Source organism: Gossypium arboreum, chromosome 1 (genome assembly GCF_025698485.1).
Source record: "Gossypium arboreum isolate Shixiya-1 chromosome 1, ASM2569848v2, whole genome shotgun sequence".
Classification (NCBI taxonomy): Eukaryota; Viridiplantae; Streptophyta; class Magnoliopsida; order Malvales; family Malvaceae; genus Gossypium; species Gossypium arboreum.
In genome coordinates, this window is record NC_069070.1 from 75,303,381 (window position 1) to 75,321,024 (window position 17,644).

The 17,644-nt window shown below is 32.9% G+C and overlaps 3 protein-coding genes across 5 annotated transcripts; 2 read left to right on the forward strand and 1 right to left on the reverse strand.

The window, feature by feature from the left end:
• The first annotated feature begins 461 nt into the window (after positions 1 to 461).
• LOC108483253 (prolycopene isomerase, chloroplastic) lies at positions 462 to 4,852 on the forward strand. Its single transcript, XM_017786542.2, has 13 exons — positions 462 to 1,488; positions 2,102 to 2,308; positions 2,406 to 2,505; positions 2,603 to 2,685; positions 2,765 to 2,821; positions 2,901 to 3,053; positions 3,181 to 3,259; positions 3,355 to 3,503; positions 3,625 to 3,759; positions 3,912 to 4,025; positions 4,099 to 4,209; positions 4,292 to 4,400; positions 4,623 to 4,852. Exons 1-13 carry the CDS (start codon positions 1,066 to 1,068, stop codon positions 4,694 to 4,696), a joined length of 1,794 nt encoding a protein of 597 aa, XP_017642031.1. The 5' UTR covers positions 462 to 1,065; the 3' UTR covers positions 4,697 to 4,852.
• Positions 4,853 to 5,010: 158 nt separating this feature from the next.
• On the reverse strand, positions 5,011 to 11,661 carry LOC108483252 (ABC transporter G family member 22-like). Of its 3 annotated transcripts, none has more exons than XM_053029027.1 (11): positions 10,869 to 10,899; positions 9,840 to 9,910; positions 9,695 to 9,750; positions 8,109 to 8,344; positions 7,123 to 7,278; positions 6,860 to 7,043; positions 6,473 to 6,781; positions 6,095 to 6,379; positions 5,731 to 6,015; positions 5,540 to 5,647; positions 5,011 to 5,444 (listed from the first exon to the last, which is right to left on the reverse strand). In XM_053029027.1, the coding sequence occupies exons 4-11, from the start codon at positions 8,306 to 8,308 to the stop codon at positions 5,229 to 5,231; spliced, it is 1,743 nt and encodes a 580-aa protein (XP_052884987.1). In that variant the 5' UTR covers positions 8,309 to 8,344; positions 9,695 to 9,750; positions 9,840 to 9,910; positions 10,869 to 10,899; the 3' UTR covers positions 5,011 to 5,228. The 3 variants fall into 3 exon arrangements, with proteins under 3 accessions (XP_052884987.1, XP_052884989.1, XP_017642030.1); XM_017786541.2 differs by lacking the exon at positions 9,695 to 9,750 and adding an exon at positions 11,549 to 11,661 and having other exon boundaries at positions 5,041 to 5,444; positions 10,869 to 11,267; XM_053029029.1 differs by lacking the exon at positions 9,695 to 9,750 and having other exon boundaries at positions 8,109 to 8,339; positions 10,869 to 10,928.
• A 2,341-nt stretch (positions 11,662 to 14,002) lies between these two features.
• LOC108481281 (serine/threonine-protein phosphatase 7 long form homolog) lies at positions 14,003 to 15,021 on the forward strand. Its single transcript, XM_017784438.1, has 2 exons — positions 14,003 to 14,063; positions 14,492 to 15,021. Exons 1-2 carry the CDS (start codon positions 14,003 to 14,005, stop codon positions 15,019 to 15,021), a joined length of 591 nt encoding a protein of 196 aa, XP_017639927.1.
• Positions 15,022 to 17,644: the final 2,623 nt, after the last annotated feature.

The following is a 17,644-nucleotide window of genomic DNA, read 5'->3' on the forward strand; positions in this document are numbered from 1 at the left end:
ACAATTTATTAAGGACAATAATTGAAAGAAAATTCTAGAATTGATAAGTAAAATTCATTTAATTTTTAAAGCAAAGTTTAAGGATTAAATTGTACTTTTGTAAAACTTTTTGTAAAATCGAGAGTAAAATTATGAAATTATCCAAATAAGATTTAATCATGCAAAATTTTAAGTCATTTTATAGTATTTAGGGACTTCAATTGCATAGCATAAAATTCAGGACTCAATTATAAATATAACATAATATGCCCAATTTACCTATCATGTCAATTTTTCTATTTTAACATATCTTATATCATATGTATATTATACAAATCATAATTATAATAAAACATACATTAGCACATTTTAACAATCATACATATTTAAATTTAAATCCAATCAATCAATTAATCACCAACTCCTATTTTTTTTATATCACTTAGGATTCAAGGTATAGTTTAGAGACATTTTTCTATTAAAGCCTTTAGTTATTACACAACTAAAACCGGCTTTTGTCTGATTCCTACAAGTTAACAAAAAGGATCAAAATTTGGCATCGCACTCTGTTTTGTGGAAGCCACATATGTGTGCAGTAACATGAAAATAAGTTGCATAAAAAAATTGTTCCTATCCTACACCGGACTTGGGATTCATCGTCTCTTCACTTACCACAACTCACAGTTTTCTGAAAATTTCGTTAATCAGAGACCAACCCTGTTGAAAATCTCAATACCCATTTCTCAGAGGCCCAAAACTTAGTACTTTCATACCTTCAAAAGCTCAATCCTCAACCTTTTGGTCATTTTAATGGTGGAAAAGGTGGTAAACTTCCATCATTTTTGAGCTTTTTAAACCCTTTATTTCCTTTAAATAGAGAGTTACGACTCGCGATTTCTGAAAGTTTCATTAATCAGGGAACACTGAGTTCAAAATTCTCAATACCCATTTCCCAAAATCCCAAAACTCTGTACTTTGATACCTTCAAGAGTTCAATTTTCAACCTTTTGCTCATTCTTATGGTGGAAAGCTGGTAAACTTCCATCTTTTTTTAGCTTTTTAAACCCTTTATTTCGTTATAGAAACATGAGTTTAGGTTGTTATCAAACCATTCTGTTCCCTACAAAAGGGAAGTCGGGTTTTTCGTCCTGGAATCCATTGAAAAACTCACAATTGAAAGGTAACAAGATTAGTGGTGTCGAATTCAGCAACTTTCACGTCATTCAAAGGAGAAAAGGCATTCCTATGAGATTGAAATCCCTGTTGAGTGTAGACAGTGCGGTGGAGATAGAGGGAAAGGAAGGAGTCAATACGGGGAGTAAATATGATGCAATAGTTATAGGGTCAGGGATAGGAGGGCTTGTTGCAGCTACACAGTTGGCTGTTAAAGGAGCCAAGGTTTTGGTACTGGAGAAGTATGTGATTCCTGGAGGGAGTTCTGGGTATTACCAGAGAGATGGATATACTTTCGATGTAGGATCTTCTGTCATGTTTGGATTCAGTGATAAGGTCTGTTTCTTTCTTATCACTCTTTTTGTTTAACCTATGTTACTCATTTGTGTATGTTTTAAGTTTTTCATGCATTTGGATTGTGGAACTGTTTGCTGGCTTTTGTCTATGAATAGGGTAATGTGAGATATGTTTTAAACAATTATGAAATATTGGAGTCTTTGGACCTTTTCTTTGGTGTATGTCTTAGTGGTGAAGAAATCAGTAACTAGTTCTTAGCAGTGTCTGTGTTAATCTACATTACTTGGATTCAGATTCAGGTTTGTGTTTGTTCAAGTTGTTTTCTAGGTTTTTCATGTATTTGGAGTATCCAAATTCCCCCTTGTTCCAATAGATGTTAAGTGGATTATGGAACTGTTTGATGGCTTTTGAGTGTAGACTGATGAATTGATTGAAAACGAATAGGCCAATGTGATGTATGTTTTTGAATATTCTCAGCGATATAGAAAAATTATGAAAACTTGGTGTCTTTTGGTCCTTTCTTTGGTATATGTCTTAGCAGTAAAAAATTGCCATGGTTATCATTTTATCCAAGAGCTGAAGTGTGCCAAGCTATTTGTATATCTTCAATGTCGAGTTTTTCTTGGTTGATGTGTGGTTCGATTATTGGCAGGGGAATCTGAATTTGATAACTCAAGCATTGGCTGCAGTCGGGCGTGAGATGGAGGTGATTCCTGATCCAACTACAGTTCATTTCCATCTACCGAATAACCTTTCCGTTCAAGTACATAGAGAATACAGTGAATTTATCAATGAACTTATTAGTAAATTTCCACATGAGAAGGAAGGGATCCTTAAATTTTATGGCGAGTGTTGGAAGGTTTGTCTCAATTGAGGTGACTGCTACTTATTGTAGTTTCTATGGTTATGTTTTAGTTTATTACTCACTTTTAGTACTTGTATGCATATGTGGTTAGATCTTCAATGCCTTGAACTCGTTGCAATTGAAGTCCCTCGAGGAACCAATCTACCTTTTTGGACAGTTCTTTCAGAAGCCTCTTGAATGTTTGACACTTGGTAATGACTGCTGAATATTTAATACTTGATATGAGATTTTATACATAACTCAAATAGTTGCATGGCAATAGATTTGATATCCTTCTGATGTCTACAGCTTATTATTTGCCCCAAAATGCTGGAGATATTGCTCGAAAGTACGTGAAGGATCCTGATTTGTTGTCTTTCATTGATGCTGAGGTGTGACAATGTTAATCTCAATAGTCCTACATGAAGAGGGGGAAACGGTTTTTTTACTAATATTAAAGTATTTCTGCAGTGTTTCATAGTGAGTACAGTTAATGCTTTGCGGACACCAATGATCAATGCAGGCATGGTAAGCTGTATGATTACCTTTCAGCAACTTTTGTCTTGTCTGTCTTATAATCTTGTCTCTTATCCATAGATTGTTCCAGGTTCTATGTGACAGGCATTTCGGTGGAATTAATTACCCTGTTGGTGGTGTTGGTGGAATAGCAAAGTCTTTGGCCGAAGGCCTGATCGATCAGGGTAGTGAAATACTTTACAAGGCAAATGTGACTAACATTATAATTGACCAAGGGAAAGCTGTAAGTCTGTTATTAGATTTGAAATACCATGGGTAAATTGATGCCTAAAGTTGCATGATTGATGGTTCTGCATGTTGTAGATGTTATTTATTGCTTGTGGAACTGCATTTTGGATTGACTTCTGTAGGTGGGGGTGAAAATTTCGGATGGAAGGGAGTTCTTTGCTCAAACCACAATATCAAATGCTACTCGATGGGATACATTTGGTTAGTATTCGGAAAGAGTTAGTTATGTTTCGTTTACTGATTTCTTCAGCCCGATTATTGAATGACCGACTTGTTGGTAATCCATTGTCTCATAGGGAAGCTGTTAAAAGCAGAAAACCTTCCAAAAGAAGAAGAAAATTTTCAGAAAGTTTATGTTAAGGCTCCATCATTTCTTTCGATTCACATGGGTGTTAAGGCTGGCGTTCTGCCTCCTGATACTGATTGTCATCATTTTGTGCTCGAGGTATTTTCCTTTCTAATTGGCTTCTTTCAGATCAACTCTCTTGAACACACAACTGATGAGTACGGATTTTCTTACCCGTTAACTAATAGTTCATTGCATATTTGTTCTTCTATACTTCAAGGATGACTGGACGAGATTAGAGGAACCATATGGGAGCATCTTCTTAAGCATTCCAACCGTTCTTGATTCATCATTGGCTCCAAAAGGGCGTCATATTCTTCACATATTTACTACTTCTCCTTTAGAAGATTGGGCAGTAAGCTCAGGCCATATATATTAGTTTTCCCACTTTGAGCTCTTCCCCATCCATTATCCCTGCCCCATCTATGTTTTAAGTTATGGATTTTTTTCTATATAATATTTTTGTCTCATTGAATTGTTATAAATATTAGTATTTGACTGTACTAGGGGCTTCCACCAAAGGACTATGAGGTGAAAAAGGAGCTAATAGCTGATGAAATCATCGGAAGGTTGGAGAAGAAACTATTCCCGGGACTGAAATCATCCATTGTTTTTAAGGAGGTATAGGCTGCATCCATACAGTCTTTAACCTTTTGATTCTGGGGGTTATGAAATGTTTCAAATATGACTGTAGGTAGGGACCCCAAAGACACACAGACGGTACTTGGCTCGTGACATGGGTACTTATGGACCGATGCCTCGTCAAATTCCCAAGGGCTTATTAGGGATGCCGTTTAATACAACGGTGAGTCCTATGGTGATCTGCACTTGATTTTTTTTGAATTAGTTATTAGTTTTGATGGTGTCCCTATGATAATGATTTGCAGGGTATTAGTGGTCTTTATTGTGTCGGTGATAGCTGCTTTCCGGGACAAGGCGTTATAGCAGTTGCTTTTTCAGGCGTAATGTGTGCTCACCGGGTTGCTGCTGATATTGGTAAGATGTATTTTCCCTAGACTAGGATGGAATTAGCATTTATTGCGAATTTGAATAGGAAGTGAAATTTTTAATGTTAGGTAAAAATCGAGCTTAGTCCGACAAAAGGATACTTATAATCGGAGGACTTTTAAGATATTATTTCATGCCAAGTGCTTTGGCTGTGGTTTTTTGGTCATTTGGGTTGACATATTTCTTTTATTTATTTATTTTTCTTTTAAGGGCTTGAGAAGAAGTCTCCAATATTGGACGCTGCTCTTCTTGGATTACTTGGTTGGTTAAGGACATTGGCTTAAGGTAATATCTCTCTTAAAGATTTGGCTGTAATTACCCAAGGTGTGGATGTTAAGATTTCGGTTCCCCAACTTGTTGAATACCGCCTTTTAAGTGTATATTTTGTTGTTATAAGCTTGATTATAAAGAGAGAGAGAATCAATGCACTAATTAACAAATTCCAAAGATGATTTGGTCCTTGAAAGTTATATGGTCAAATTATAGTTTTGCTCCTGTATTATGCTAGAATTTGATATTTTGATTGAGCAGCTTTTGGTCCTCTTACCTTTGTAATATTAAGCAGAATTTGGTTGGTCAAATTAAAATGTTAAGCAGATTTTCTTTTTAAAAGTTTCAATCAAAAAACTTAATCTAATAAAAGAATTTATAAAGGTATCTTTAAAGAAAAATTTAGAGGTCAGCATTTTGAACTGACCAAGAACATTATAAAAGTAAGGAAGGAGATCAAATTACCAAATTAAAATACAACAATTAAATCTCAAATTTTAGCACATTAGAAGAACCAAAATCAGAATTGGATTTGAGGCATTAAGCTCAACAATGGAGTTTCATCCTCCGCAAAGACAAGTAGGCCAAGAGACGGTAGCCAAAGATCATGGCTACCAAAGCCCCGACTTCCCTCGACCCATTGTCTGTTTGAATCCCTTTTAATGGCGGCACCATGTCTTGGTATTGTACCTTTAGAAGTAGCTTATAAGTATGATAGTTAAATGACAAATACCTGATCCAGGATATGAACACCGGAACTCTCTGCAATTTTCAAATGTATAGTCATGCATCAGTACTTTATTACTGCTGGTCCGCAGCTTGACCCAATTTATTATTCATAAGATTTGTTGGCTTACCTCAACAAAAAAGCCACCAGCCAGCATAAAGGTCATGACAGTAACCGAAGCCAAAGTGGTAGCTCTCTTTAAGTCCATTAGAGTGGCTCCAATCGCTAATCCAAGACCCTGCAAAAAACAAGCCATCTTTCGTAGTTGATTTTACGCTCTCTCTTCACATTTATGGTTTTAGTTGGAAATGGGGGGCAAACCTGAGCCGCTACGATGCAGAGAAAAACCGTAAGCATACTGAGGAAAAACGGACCGGCACTCAGTCTGAGACCGGCCATGAAATAGACCACTAAAATAAAAAGCACTGGTAATATAAGATCAAGTGGAAGGTCACTTGTAGTTCGAGCTAAAAAGTAAGCACTCAATCTATACATATCTGCCGCTCTTTCTTTACTCAGCATTGCTCTTTCTTGAGGGAATGTGAAGATTGCTGTGAAAACAGGGAAGAAACCCCAGAAAACTGCGATGAAAAACAACAACCCTGCCTGCAAGGTTCCATGGTTAAACAAGATATAGAGCTTGTATCAGTATGTTAATAGTGAAACAAATGATGAATATATATACCTGATCTTGACGGCCTCGACTGGTTTTACTATCTGATTGCCACCACAGTAATCCCAAGATTATGGCTGTGGAAAGAACTTGTGTGATCCTCAACCAACTGAAATAATCATGCCTTCGTTCTTTGATCCCTCTGATGAACAATATGCAGTATTGTTGCCACCAGCTCGCTCCCCATTGTCGCTTCGAAGACAATACTTTGAGCTTTGGTTCTTCGTCCAAAGGAAGAGGATCCATAAGTTTGTTCTCGTTTTCCGATAACCTCAACTCGTAGGCTTCCACTAGATACTACATTCAAAATGGAAGTATCATTAGGCTGGCATGTTAAGTTTTTGATTTGTGTCGAAATTGGCTGTAGAAAAGGAAGTTTAGTTGAAGTACCTCATGAACGACTTCCGGTGGTGGCTTTCCATTTCGTGTTTCAGTTTCGGAGTTCTCCATTTGAACTCTGTCTTCGAGCTCTGGTGGGACGGAGATATCATTTAAGTTGCCATTAGCAAGGTCAAGCAAAAACTCAGCTGGATTCATGGCAATGAGAGGGGAACATCCAATAGTCGAGAAATAATCGGTGGCTTCGGAAGCTTTGCCGAAGTAGAGTAAACTGCCTTTCCCTAAAACAATCAACTTATCAAATTTGTGGAAGAGTCTACTTGATGGCTGGTGGATTGTTGTTAACACTGTCTTCCCAGCCTGCAAAATGAATGGAAAAACAATTACAAAAAAACATGTCCGATTTGTCAATTACTTGTAGTAAGCCCTTTAACTAACCTCAGCTATGTCTTGTAATGTTTGAACAGTCCTTAAAGCTGTTGTGGAATCCAAACCGGATGTTGGTTCATCGAGGAAGAGAAGAGAAGGGTTGATTATGATCTCGTTGCCAATACAAACTCTTTTCCTCTCCCCGCCCGACACGCCACGGACGAAGGAGCCGCCTATCATTGTGTCTTGGCATCTGTGTATGAATCACCATTGCTTTAGAGGACATAGTTTGAGATTGAAAAGCAATATTGTTGAGAGAGAAAGTAGGGTACCTGTCCAAGCCAAGCTCGTAAATGACATCTAAGGCTCGCTTTTCCTTCTGTTGTTTGGTTAAGGTCATGGGCAGTCGAAGGAGAGCTGCATATGTCAATGTTTCTTTCACGGTAAGGTGAGGAAACAACACATCATCTTGTGTCACGAATCCGATCCTGCCGTATTCATATACCACTAAAATTATTCCATATTCGAATCGTTTTTTTTTTTTGGATGATTTTTTTTAAATTAATGTATTCAACTATAGTTTTTTATACAATTTGTAAACTTTAAATCTTTATCACGTGATTAAACGCACTTTCAACCTACAATCTCTATATTACCATACCAACACTCCATTTGAATACTCATGTTTGACTAAAGTTTTAATATATAAATTAGGTACCATCAAACAAGTCATCTAGGGCTTCTTTATAAATGATCAAATTATAAATTAACATAAAAAGACTCTTCCTCAAAATGTAATAATTTTTATTTAATTTTTTAAAAATTATAAAATCATAAATTAATATGTAAAAAATTTATATTTAATGTAAATCCAATATCCCTTGAACTCAACCCAACATTTTTCTATTAAGAAAAAACTAAAGTGGGAATTAACTGTTAATAAAAGCGTGATACATATATAAAACACCATATCAAAACCACATCTTCAATTTCAAGTCATAATAAAAGAGAAAAATAAAATAGTGCAAAGAAAAATCCTAAATTAAGAATTTCAGATTTTTATTAATTATATAAATATATTATGTTTTAGTTTTTATTTTGGAATTTTTAATAAAAAAATTTAAATTTGACTTCTATTTGATATTAATGATATGATTTTGATGTTGCGATTTGCACTTTATTGCAACATCATTTTTTTCCTTTAATATATATATATAAGGGTGACTTGCTTGACAAACTAGTGGTGTAAGTACTTGGACTACCATTAGTACTTAGACTGCAATAAAGACGGAAGTTGAAAAATTCAAAGAAAGATTACCTGCTTTTAAGAAACTTGGAGTAAGGCTGGTCATTATAGGTAACGGAACCGGCGACGGCGGAGTGAGTTAAACGGCCGCCGAGTATATTAAGAAGTGTGGTCTTCCCACTTCCAGAAGGTCCCATAAGTGCTACAACTTCACCAGGGCTCACATCACCCGATATTCCATTCAATATATCCCTCTCTTCACTGCTCGTCATTCCTTTTATTACCACCTTGTAACTCACTTCTCTGAACTGCACAGGTTTCACATCAATCAAAATAAACCCTTCATTCACTCTACTTTGCAATATTCATATAATATTATGGGTTATTATTTCGTCTTCTAGTAATTAATCTTACATATCAAATAATTTTCATAATAATAGCAATAAAATGATAAGATAATTTCATATTAAAATAGAGTTGCTAAATCTTTAAATTTAAGGTTCATTTGTTTTAACGAAAATGATTTATTTTTGAAAAATTAATATTTTTTAGTGTTTGAAAGAATTTGTGAAAAATTTTTATTGTTCGATAGATTTAAAAAAAATCATAAAAGCTATTTTCAATAAAACAAATATACATTTGAAATTTTCTTATCTTTTCATTGTTTAATTAAGTTTATTTTATATCTATAAATTTATATTTTACATTGTTTTTACATATATTAAAAATATTTTGTTAAATCTAGGTTCATTAGAATATCTTTTTTAGTTACATGACTACCAAGTGAGTATTTTTTTATTTAAAAATGCGATATCAACAAAATAGATAAAAAATTTAATGATGTTAATAATTGGACTTAATTTTCAAATTTGAGAAGTAAAAAGATTAAATTTTTGAAAATAAAACACAGAGACTAAATTCCAAATTTGTGAAGAGTACATGAACTTATGAAATATTTTAACTTTTATACTACAAAATATTTATTATTAATATATTTATAATTATAATAAATATTTTTATTAAAAATTAATATTGAATATTTATAATAATATTTGAAGAATATTATTTAAAATTATTATTTTAAAATTATTATTAAAATAAAACTGATATATTAAATTATTTATAAAATGATAAATTATATTAAAAATTTATTATATGATTAAATATAAATAATTAAATATGTATGTTTAATAATATTGAAAATTATAATGCTTTATATTAATATTTTAATAAATTTAAATATTTTAAAAATAAAAATAAAATTTATTATCAATATAATAATATTAAGCTTGATTTAAGTTAATTTTATATAAAAATAAAATTAAGAGCTATTTTTCAGAAAATAACTTATGATTTTCAAAAGGATAAGTTATTTTACAAGAAAAATAACTTATTTTTGATGATTTGTAAATTATTTTCAGTTGACCTAATTTTTATATAAAACAAACACAGGAAAATATAAAAATATTTTTTAAATCATTTTTCTTGAAACAGGGGTGAAACTAGAATTTAACCCTTTTGCATATAAATGCCACTGAACTTAATCGTGCTACCTATGTTTTGTGGATGCATATTTGAACATGAAGATATAACGTTTTAAAGATTTTCTATATAGAAAATTCAAAGAAAAATTAAACATACCCGTGTCGGATACATACCCGTATCCAACACTTAAACCTGAATCCAAGTATTAAAGTAATTCTGCTACAGTAGCCTGTCCATGAACCATTCACAAACACAGATTGAATATGCTGTTGGGAAGGGGATACTAGTAAACCCTGCATATGTTAAAAAAAATGTTACCTTCAAATAAATTGGCAATGTAGGCTCTGCTTGAAATTTTGGCCTGCAGATTCCAGCTTCAATATCTTCAGCTGCAATCAAAGGTTATTATCTATTTTAACAAATATTATGACTCATAGTTTAGATGAAAACTATATACAACAAAATTAAAAATTAATATAATAATTAAATATAACTTTGATTAAAATAATAAAATTAATATTAAAAATTATAATTCTTTTTCTCAAATCTTATCATATGCAAATATTTTATGAAAAGATATTATTAACCTATAAAATAGTATTTATTACTTTGTAAATATAAAATTTTTTGATAATTTTATAATTAAGTTAAGACTCAATTAATAGGTGACACAGATAGATAGATGATATTTTTACAACTCAATTAAGACTCCATTGATATTTGACATTAACTTGATAAAAACTAAAATATAATTTAAGTGATAACATGATTTGGTGGGTGATTTAATGATTAATATCTAAATTTATCCTAATAATCACAAGGGCAAAGTAGGATTTGGACAGTTCAATTTCTTCTCTTTGTATTTTCAAGAGACAATTTATAAGTTTGGCTATCATCATACATTTATGCTAATAATTTAGTTATAATTTCAAAAAATAATTAAAGGAATTAGTATTTTTAACTCTTTTCACAACCCTCACCAGAATTTGAAGTGACTAATTGCATAAAAAGGTGGTGAGTGGTGACCTTTATTTGGCCTGACTATTTTCAGGAAATAAAAACCAATCATAACTCTTTATCCATCGAACTTTTGTGGCCAGTAATACTTCTATTTTTTTAATGTTATTTTTATGCTTTTGTGGCCAAAAATAAATAATACATTTTAAATTAACAAAACTTCTAATATATATATATATATATATATAAATATAAATACAATTTGCTTCATGAAATGAAATTAAGCATTATTGCATGTATATTGTCTACAGTTTAATAAAAGAAGGAAATTAAATTAAATTAGTTAATTAACATTTTGCATGTAAAGGTAGAGATAATAAAAGAACTTACGTATATCGTCATCGCTGAAGAGTTTTGAATCGGCAATCTCATCCGGCGGAACGGTGAAGCCAGTGAAAGAGAAAGAAAAGCCCAAGCTAGCGCTAGAAGCACGGCTGAGCGCCGCCCCACTGCTCAGTTCTTCCAAGTCCAACTTCATCTGAGCGCTCCTCGCCTTCCTAATGTGTGCATTTCTACTACCGCCGCCACTGCTCCGCGCCGGCGATGCCCCCACTACAAACCGCCTGCTCGATTTCCGTGACAAAGTTCCACCGCTATCCGACGTTCCCGGCGCTAGATCACTCTGCGACGTAGGCGATTTGAAAACCGCCGCCAGCGTCTCCAACAGCTGATCCGATTTTGTTCGACCTAAAGTTGTTGAATTACTGGATTTCTCCATTTAGGAAACAACTGTATCCACATAAGATCAACCAAAATCAAAATTTAAAATAATAAATTGTTAAAAAAAATGAGGGAAGTGTATGGTTAAGAAGGGTTGCCCTTATGAACTGGTAACTATCAACTCCGTATAATAACGTAAAAAGATAATAAAATGATTTCAAATTTAACTATTTTTTGGCAAATGAATCAACTTCTTTGATAAGAAAACTCCGAGATTTTTCATTATCCGTACACTATTTTTAACTCTAAGGAACAAAACCAGAAAGAGCCAAAATATAAAATGTACTTACTTTGAAAAAAAAAAAAAAAGGTTTTTGCCTTTTGAACTGTAACAGCTTTCAGTACCAGTGTAGTACTTATAAGGTGCAATTAAAGGATGGGGAGAGTGAAGTTACCGAAACACCCTTTGTTTTGTTAAAATTTTACAAATAGACCCACAAAATCCAATTATAATTAGTTGGCTTGCTTGGTTATGAATCTGTGATGATTGGTGATAACTGGAGTTTTTATTAATAAACGACGGGAGATATAGGGTGGAACTAGCTACCGCCCATCACGCCCATCCTTTGTATTACACGTGTCCCAACACTTGTACATTTTCTTGTTGAAATTTTTCCTTCATTTTTAAAATCTTAAAGTGATAATTCTTTTGTATATTTTTTATAAATTTATTAATTAAATTAAGCATACACATAATTAGTGGTGCATTTATTTATATATTTATTTTTATATTACATTTTATAATATTTTTGTAACACTTTCAACTCGTTTGTAAATATTTTGGCCTCTTAAGAGGATGTATGGAATAATTTGAAGATATATAAATAAAATATTAATATCTATTACATTAGTAATATTTTTTATTATACAAACAATCTTAAAAATTACCATACATTTATAAAATATTTATTAACCTCTAATCTAATTTATGGAGTTTAAAATCTACGTCCAAATATTATTTCATAAATAAACACTTCAAAATTTTAATCCTATGATGTTTTTATAATTTTTCCCTATGTGCATAGCATAATAAGCTTATTATATGGGTGAAAAATAAAAAAACAATTTTTTCTAAAAGAATAATAATCATTAATAAATTAAAGAAATGCAAATAATTTTGATACTTAAACTTCCCGATAAACAGAAATTTTATAACTTTATACACTCCAAGTTTAAATCAATTCTAAAAATAATATTTTTAAGTTAATAATTTAAATTTGAAATAATCTAAATCAAATCTTAAAAAATTGATTAAGGGATCTAATATGAAATGACAAATCATGGTTCTTAATTTAATTTTTGTTAAATTATCTTAAAATTGATAGAAAAATTAATGTTTTTAATTTTGTTGATGTTACGTATACGTGGATTGTATATTAGCATTTGATTATTTTTTAAGATTTAAAAATATATATAAAATATTTTTATAATTTTTAATAATTTTAATGATTTTAAATTTTAAAAATAATTTTTATAATTTGTTTTGAATTTTAAAATTTTAAAAGTTAATTAAATATTGATATGTCATTCAAGTAATAATTCACGTGTATGATACATTTACAATTTTTTTTTCCATTTTGAGGTAATTTTAAAAAAATTAAAAACTAAAAAATAAACTATAATAACAATTTTATTATGCCAAGAAAAAGCGTAAGGAGAAAATATTTGGGTGCGAAAATGTATGATATGAAAAATTAAAGATGGAAAAAGAATGAAGTTGTAACGTAATAAATAGGGTGGTGGATGTGTGCCGCATACAGACAGAACCGTTGATGTCCAACTCGTCTGTTTGTCTGTTTCTTGTAGATTACCTCTTTATCAGGCAACCCAACAATTTTGGAACCTTGTACACTTCGCTTTCTTCAACTTTACTCTTCCATTTTCATTTTAACTTTACTCCCAAATTTCGCCATCTAGGGCAATATACATTTAAGATTATCAAACTCAGGCGCTCATCGTTATGGAAAATCATATGCAACAAATATATTTTCAAAATTTTAATCAACTTATTAATTTTTTAACAATGAACAACTTATATTTTAGTTAAATTATATAAACATAGAAATATCTATGCATTTTCACTTCTTCGCAACACTTTGTATCAAAGCCTCATAATAACGAGACCCAAATCTATTTGCCATTATAAGCTCTATTAAAGACCATCAATTAAGAATTTATTGAAATACATACTTTATTTAATAATTTAAATGTAATTAACTTTAATGCAAATCTAATCACTGTATAATACATTTTACAAAAAGTTGCAAACACGTTATTTTTATTTTATGTTTATGTCATATATTATTATAATTATGTCAGATAATAAAATAACATTAATTATTTTAATGAAACTATCGTTTTGAGCGTCTAATTAATAATATTTTACAACAAAAGAAATACTTATGTAAGAGTATTATTTAATGATTAAGTTTTTATGAATTATTTTGTAAAAATATTATTTCGTGCTACTTATGTCTAATTATAATATGGGGAAACGATTTTTTTCAGAAAAAGGAAAGAGTGGGACATAAAATTAAATTAAATTGAGGAATCTTGATATGATATATTGATGGGAGCAAATTTGTGTCCAAAAATATAGGATAATTTATTAAAAATAAAGTCTTTTTATAACATTATTTATTGAATTGGGCCGATATTTTGATTATTTACTGGAAAGGGCCATTTTCCTCGAAAGCGCGTCCATGTCAGCGCGAAGTCAGGGGATGTGTCAGCAAAAAGCGTCCATGGGGGAGCGTTTTGTCCATGTCAGCACAAAGCGCGCCCTTGACCGTTTGAACTCCAACGGTCAAAAAAAGGAAACTATAAAAGGCCTCCCCCTTTCATTTTTTCACACAATAGTCCTCTCACAATTCTCTCTAAGTTCTCCCCAAATTCTCTCAAATTTCTCTCAATTTTTGTCAAAGCTTTCTTTAATTTTGCAAAAAAGCTCTGTTTAAATTTTTTTTAAATTAGTTTTTTTTTTAAATTACAAAAATATTTTATCGTGTTAGTAATGGCCAGAGAATTAATTCGTCTAGATAACAAACACATCTCTCTCGATCAAATGATAATGGTAAGTGATAAGTTTAATTAATTTTTGAATACTATTTAATTTTTTTTCATTTATGCAATTTTAATTAATTTTTGTTTTATAATTTTTATAACAGTCTGTAGATCGGGTGTTGCAATGCTATATCCGTAATATGTCTGGTCCTCCATCGCCGTTGATAAAGAATTACCTGCGGGAAGCGGGTTTTTGGCACGTGGCCCCGATAGGCCAGGGGTGCAAGTTGGACCCAAAACTAATAGTGCGTTGATAGAGAGGTGGAGACTCGAGATGCACACTTTACATCTTCCATGCGAAGAGTGTACTATCACTTTAGAAGACGTGCAATTGCAATTGAGATTGCCGGTGGATGTGTACGCAGTCACCAGGTCTGCTCAATCTGCTGATTGGGGAGCCGTATGCTACGAGCTTTTGGGTGCTATTCCGGATAATATTAACGGAGGTCCAATCGAGATAGGCTGGTTACTAGACACATTCCCAGAGCCGAATAATGATTCGACTGAACTAGAAAGAATACGATATGCTCGAGCATACGTTTTTGAGATGATTGAAGGTTATCTGATGCCGGACTTGTCACGAAACTGCATACATCTGAGATGGCTACTGAAACTTGTTGATTTTAGAGCAGCAAGTGAATTAAGTTGGAGGTCTGCTGTGTTAGCAACATTATACCAGGAGATGTGCAGGGCGTCGTGACCGAAATAAAGCCAAAATCGAAAGATGCCTAGCACTACTGCAATCATGGGGACGATTTCGCTTTCCATTTTTATGTCCTTGAGTGAACCACCCATATACATTCCTACTGATAACGAGGTAAATTTTATATTAGATTTTACAATTATTACGTAGATTTAAAATATAATTGTATGCTAAAAAATTATTTAATTAGGTGGAACCATTCGGCGAGTTATGTTAGAATACCTACATCTCTTGAAGATATACGGCTTCTATTAGACTAACAGTCGGAAGCACAAGTAAATATTAAATAAAATATATATACATAATAAAATAGTCGTTTCATATTTAGTATTTATTATTTAGTATTACGTATATAACTAATATTTTTATAATGTTCATAAAGTTTCAATGGATACTATACGAGGATCCGACAATTCGGGCAGTAATTCAATATGAATTTTTTCAAAATCCGAACATTTGGCATGTGAAGGTCCCATTGGTCAACTATGCTATCGTAGAGATGCACCAGTCAAATAGAGTATTGCGGCAATTTGAATTCCAACAACCGATTCTCGTGGCACCTGAGGTGCTCGATGATGAGCACAAAGTCGACTTACGGCTATTGAATACGGATTGGTCGAGAAACTGGTCAGAATATATCGAAATGTAGGAAAATCAGTATGACTATATACCTACTTGGGAACCGATCATCGTTCCTGAGTTAGCATGCGTCCCGGAATACATACCATGGTTTAGGATCCATTGCAAGCCATATTTACTATCGGAAGAGGAGAGGCAACGACAAATTCATGTGTAAAGAGAACGACGGGGCCTTTTAAATCCAAGAAGAATGGATGACGACGCGAGCCCATCAACAACGCCCACACAGTCATCTGGCCCAACACTTCAACCGACGACACCCATACCATAGCCTTTTTAGATTATGCTAGGTGCGTATCTTAGCCCTTATATGTACCCTAACCTTTATATGTTTCCTTTTCCCAGTCCTATGATAGGTTGAAATACATAGCCCAGTTCATCTTCGTTCTCAATTACTCCGATTTAACCACCGATCAATAGGCTGCCATCGCATGAGGGATCGCACGAGGCGCCATCGAAGAGCTGTTCTTTTTACCATTTCCCATCACCTTATGAGATTCAAACACCTCCGCCATTGAAGATACAAACACCTCCGCTACAAACACCTCCGCAGTCATTATTCTACCAAGGTGGGTCATCCTCCCAACGCCCATAACCAGATCCCCTGCCGAAGGAACCACAATCCCCATCGGAGCAACCACAACCCTCGCCGGAAGCTAAACCAAGGAGGAATCCAACACGTAACCGTCGACGACCCCCATGTGGCACTGATTCCAACTGACACCAACATTGATTTTTTTAATATATTTGTAGAAACTTTTTTATATAATTTCAATTAATAAAATAAAATTTGTTTTTAATATTTTAATTGTACTTTACTTTTTATAATTTTAATAAAATAAATATTCTTTTAAATTAGTCAATATTTTTTATTAAAATAAACGTTATTTTGAATATGACAATATTTTTAACATTTTTTATATTTTTAATAAAATATAAATAACGCAACATAATTTTATTACAACAACTATTAGCTATTCCGATTTGGACATGATCGAGTTGTATGGCCTGGGTTCCTACACCATCCGCACAACTTCTGTTGGTTCGTTCTTTCTCGGATATCCATATTGCTACTTATTCTAGTCAAGCAAGGTCGACCATTTGATTTGCGATGTAATTCTCTATCCAGTAACAGCTTAAACGGAGCAAACGATACAGACGACCACTTACGTTCATCTGGAATCAGTGGGAATACGTGTCTCCACACGTTGTACATGTATTCTATTTTGTACACTTGGTTGACATACGTCATGGGATCCAAACGAAGATTCTGACAAGCTACAATTACATGAGTGCATGGATAACGTAGTGCGTCAAATACCCCACAGTCGCAGGTTTTATTTCTCAAGTGTACACGATATTGCCCGCCAATAATACCTTGGTTTGGTCTGTCAAACTCTGTCACACAAAACCAAAGGTTGTCGCAATTGTGACACATTGTGTGCATAGTATTGGCTCATACCTTCGCCTTATTAATTTCTTGCAATGCCTTCGTGCACTATACATGGCCTCCCTGCATTTGACCTTTATAACTTGTTGCTCACTTTGGAAATAGTGCCGCTAAACGAAATATGTCTCTCGCACAACTGATGTTATCGGTAAATGACGCGTTCCTTTTAGAACATAATTTATATATTTAGCCAGGTTTGAGGTCATATGACCAAATCGTAGGCTGTCGTCGAATGCTTGTGTCCATTGCTCAAAAGATATGTTACAAAAGTAGTCTGCGCCTTCTTCGTTAACTGAATGCAAAACCGTCAATATATCATGAAAACGGTTCTTACTTATCCCATACCCTGCCAATATAAATTGATAGCAAAAATTACATACCACTTTTCCATTCAGAATAAAGTGAATATTACAAACAAAATTATATTAATAGAGATTAAATACCCATGTTGGTCACTTGCCATCATTTAGTTGTAGATTGATATTACCCTTAGTAGTTGGACACAACGTGTTTTAGGCAATGCCGATGGTG